This window comes from Gavialis gangeticus, unplaced genomic scaffold, assembly GCF_001723915.1.
Source record: "Gavialis gangeticus isolate Ggan-Ray unplaced genomic scaffold, GavGan_comp1, whole genome shotgun sequence".
NCBI lineage: Eukaryota > Metazoa > Chordata > Crocodylia > Gavialidae > Gavialis > Gavialis gangeticus.
The window spans coordinates 4,698,787-4,703,410 of NW_017729018.1; the positions used below are offsets into that span (position 1 = coordinate 4,698,787).

At 45.8% G+C, this 4,624-nt stretch overlaps 1 protein-coding gene across 3 annotated transcripts in view; it reads right to left on the reverse strand.

Moving 5' to 3' along the window:
- NFIC (nuclear factor I C) overlaps positions 1-4,370 on the reverse strand; it is a 211,086-nt gene extending 206,716 nt beyond the window's left edge. The window contains exon 1 of one of the 3 annotated variants that reach the window (XM_019513277.1): positions 4,016-4,369. In XM_019513277.1, the coding sequence (XP_019368822.1) occupies positions 4,016-4,111 (96 nt within the window). In that variant the 5' untranslated portion in view covers positions 4,112-4,369. Of the gene's footprint in view, positions 1-4,015 lie in introns of all 3 variants that reach the window. The other 2 variants (XM_019513278.1, XM_019513281.1) reach the window with 2 other exon arrangements.
- Positions 4,371-4,624: the final 254 nt, after the last annotated feature.

The following is a 4,624-nucleotide window of genomic DNA, read 5'->3' on the forward strand; positions in this document are numbered from 1 at the left end:
CATGACCTGGCAAACCTAGCGATGCACTGCTGCTGAGGCCACTGCAGGCTCATCCCCATGTTAAAACACACTGGACCAAGTGCCTGAGACCAGCCTCAGAGCTGTACCCTGAGCAGCCTCACCACCAAATGTCTGAGTGTAAAGTGTGCCTGCGTGTCCAGGTGCATAGATAGGGGCTCCTCACCCATTGCCAACCACAGGCTCTGTCATTTTGCTTAGCCTAGGAACCTGACATGCTTCATTCATAGGGTTTAGGATCAGAAGGGCCATTCGAACACCTTGTCTGACCTTCTGGAAAACACAGGCCAGAGCCTTTCTTCCAGTCACTCCTGTTACGAGACCACGAACTTGCGTTTGGCTAAAGTAGCTCTTGTGTTTTGGTCTGAGCACATGCAGAAATAGGGACTCCATTGCATTCCTTGATAGCTTGCTCTAAGGGTTGATCACCAGCACAGTTAGGAAGTCCTGCCTTTCTTCCATGTAAAACTGAGCTGCTGTCTTTACTTGGAGAACAAACAAACCAAGCTCTGTAACATGTACACTTATATTTGATTGCTGATGTGTGCAGTCCATTTCCGACACTCCTTGGAGCTCTGCTTAGGTGGGAATAGTCTCAGATCAGCTATATTCCACGGCGCCCAGAGACCAACTTCCTAGCTCTGGTGAAATGTCACATGAACTACAATGTCCCTGCAAGGTTTGACAGCTGGTACTTATATGGGACTTCACAAGCTTTGCCACCCTAAGGTGCCTTGCAGCAACCTACTCTGAGAGCTTGGCATAAATCACAGCCCTACCTACCTCCACCCCACTCTGGGGAGAGGATCTTAAACCACTGATGTTTCCAGGTTGGAAGCCTGGATTCAAGTTCCCTGAAGTGTTAACCTGGATTGTACTGCAACCCACTTCTACTCCAGAGGGCAAAAATGCCAAGGGAGATTCAATGGTCTAGAGCGGCTGGCGTCCTGAGAAGGGCTGAAAGCCAAGGCTGGCTTTTTGACTATGGACGTGTGTATGAAGACCTGGGTTTAACTCCCAACTTAATCACAAGCTTCTTATCAGTCCATGGATGAATCACTTCATTTCTCTTTGCTTCAGTTCCCCAGGGAGATAATGCCCCCATGCCTCATGCAAAGAGGGAGTTGCGAGGGTACAATCCATTACAGTGTGATCTGTTCAGATAATACGGTAAATAGCTTGACCCCTCCAGACCAGGCATTAATCAGCTGTTCCCTTTTTCCTATGAAAGCAGATATTTAACTGATTTACATCCAAGGAGAGTTGTGCTCTCATGGCTTAATAAAGACTTTTTAAAAAAAAAGCAGGCACCTAGTTAAACTCCTAGCAATTTTCAGTGCATGCTCCTAGGACAGCATTAACTGCACCAAGTGCAGGCCCTTTACAAAGTTTTTACTGTTGTGTTTCAAAGTGTTATAGTTTCTTACTAAATCCAGTGAGATCAGAGACCCCCCCACCAGGTGTCTACACCTTGTGTCACTTTTACACTCAGCCAAAATGAGTGCCAAGTATGCATGGGCCTTACCAGCTTGCATCTGACCCAAGGGCCCCGTAGCCCCATTGCCTGTCTTTGATAAGGACAGAACTGATAAAGACAGACTCTCCCAGGGGAGTCTCTTCCTAAATCTAGATCTAGCTGTGTCTCCACTGCAAAAAGGGGCATCTCTCCCATCCAGCATCCACACAGATGTGCAATGAAAAGGCAAAGAGTTTGCACACAGTTCATTCATTCACATGGATGAACTCCTGGTTAAACTGGTATGATTTGGATTTTGTCTTCCCTGTAAAATAAGGCACAATTTTTATGTGGAGGCAGCTCTCTACATGTGAGATTACAGAGCTCTCCAGTTGTTAACAGTCAGTCCCTAGTGGTGGAGGGTCTAGCGTTGACCTTGACTAGCTGCATTAAGATCAAAGTAACCTGTACTTGGTCTCCACTAGCATTTTCAATCTAGATAACTATCTTCTTGTAAAAAAAAGTGATGTCAAAGCCAAAGCTGCAGCAGCTTAACTAAGAGCTTGTCCATATGGGGATGGAATAGAACTGGTTACATTCACACCCATGTTATTTCTGCTTAAAGTCTCTGGGTGGACACTAATGTTTTGGCAACACAGCTGACTTTATATCAGTGTAGTTACCCTGGAAATGAATCCACCTCAATTATACTGAAATAGGAATCTTTTATGCCAAAAAGATACCTGCACATACCCAAATTGAAATGACCAAAAGGAAAACTACCACATATTGACCAAGTTCTGTCCCATTTGCTATACAGGCAAGCCCTTTCCACGTGATTTTTATACTGATTTCATTAAATCACTAGAGTTTCAGACTGACATCAGTTACAAGCTTGTGTTACTTGTATGGATAAATGTATAGGCATCAGTCAAACAGAGATAACCAGTTGTTAACCAGAATAAGAGTGTTAGTGTTGGTTTTTACTAAGGACACCTAACTTTTTAGAAGTATAATTGGCTCAGGATTTCTTTTTTTTTACAATACAGTTTCCGTGATATAATCCCCCACTAGTGTGACTGCAGTTACATCTATCTAAAAGGTATTAGACTGGTATAGCTATTCCTCTAGGAGAAAAGTAATAAACTTAACCAGAGTATGGCACCTGGAGGCAAGTATACTCGACCACCCTCCGGGTTGTACTGATTGCAGTCAAAAATCATGCCCCCAACTGTAATAATTATACTGATAACAAAAAACTGTGTAGATGAGGCCTTTGTTCTTGATAGCCGGTCTAAGCAAGGACTTTCCATAATAACTTGGCGTGTGTATCCTGGTTCAAAAAACTGCACAACAGCGGAGAGGCTTGGGGAATCAGCTCCCTATGCAAGTTAGAAAACATGAATTCTCTTCTACATGAAATCACAGAGAGACAAACACGACAGCTTAACTGGAATAAAACACAGCTATTAAAACCAAGAAACTCTCGTGTATAAATTGGGGATTATTGCTTGTTGCCAAACGGCAAAGGATTTTGATGCCTGGGAAGGCAAAAAGAAATGTTCAGCCAAACAGAGCAATTGTGTAAAATACTTAGATTTTAAAAAAATCCAACGCAATGACAATAAATCAATCCACCAACCAGCCACCAAACTGAACGGGAGAGAATAAGACTGAAAGAAGGAAGGAAGAAAAAAAGAGAAAAAAGAAGGGATGGTGAAAAGAAAGGGAGGATTTGGGGAAATATAGGACCTGATCCAAAGCCCAAAGAAAGTTGAATGTTCTTAGCAGGGCCCAGCTAGTACAGAAACAGCCGAAGATTTCTTTTTTGGGGGAGGGAAGGTTTTTCCCTGTTTGATCAGAACGATAGAAAACTGCAGATTTCCATTCACCAATGCCTGGTCCTTTTGAGGAACTAACCACACCTGCCCATGTGGTCAAGGATTCAGGGTGGTCAACACTGTGCCAGGAAGGAGCCCAGAGGTTATTCCAGGAATGGATAATGTCTTATCTCTTATTTGTCAGCTGCACCAGCATTGCAAACACCATCACAAAATCCCAACACATACACGCACAGAGTCCCTCCCTGCACAGACTCCTTTTACAGGCACCCAGATGCACGTAAGGCTACAGAAGTTAGACATCAAACTTCCATTTCGATGCAACAGAATTGGGGCACCCAACAGCCTTAGGATCCTCTGAATCCCGGCTGGATTTGAACACATGCTCACACAGAAAGTGAATATACAAACTCACAGGCAAAAGCTCATTAAACGATGATGGATTCAGGGGACACACAATCACAAGGCGGAGACACTGGCAAGCTGGCTAGGTCCTGAACAAGCCCATCTTGCTCCAGTGATGGGTATAGACCTAAAGATATACCAGGGGACTTTTGGATGAGACCCTGGCTGGCCTCCTTGCTCTGAGACGGAGCAGTTCTCCATTGATGTACACACCATTGGAAATGTACACCCCAGTTACCAGAAGCCCTTTCCTTCCCAAAGAACTCAACCCCAGAGACTCTTAGGTCCAACTCACCATCCACCAGGTCTTGGCTGTCATGTCGTAGCACAGTTGCCATTTCACGGAGCTCTCTGCAGCTTTTCCAGCCATGGGTGTGCCAGTGACCTCCATGCTGCTTCGCTGGAGACAGGACCAGACACAGGCTACTCCGAAGGGCACCCAGCACTCCAGCGCCTCGCAGCCACCATAGATCGGCCGGCTTCAGTCAGCATCCTGGAGCACAAAAAATGCACCCCCCCCCCAACAGAAATGGAGGAAAAAAGCCCCAAAACAGAGCGGAAGTGTTGAAATAGCAACACAGCGGGGAGGGGACGGGGGCCTTAAGCAGTATAAACTAATGCACCATGGCGCTGAAATAATCCTAGGACTGCACTGGATCTCGGCCTCCCCCCAGTGCCAGCCCCATCTCCCCCAAAAAGTCAAAAGGAAAGAAGTGCAGGCAGATTGGCTGGTTGTGCTACTCCAGTTCACTCTAGTCCGGTCTGGGTTTGTGGGTGGTCACTTCATCCGAAGAGGCTGTCCTAACATTATGGTACGGTGTTTGTGTGTCTGAGGGGGTGTGCGGGGCGGGGGGGTGGAATCCACTGCAACGGGCTCTCCATGACTGGGTTTGCTTCACTGCGG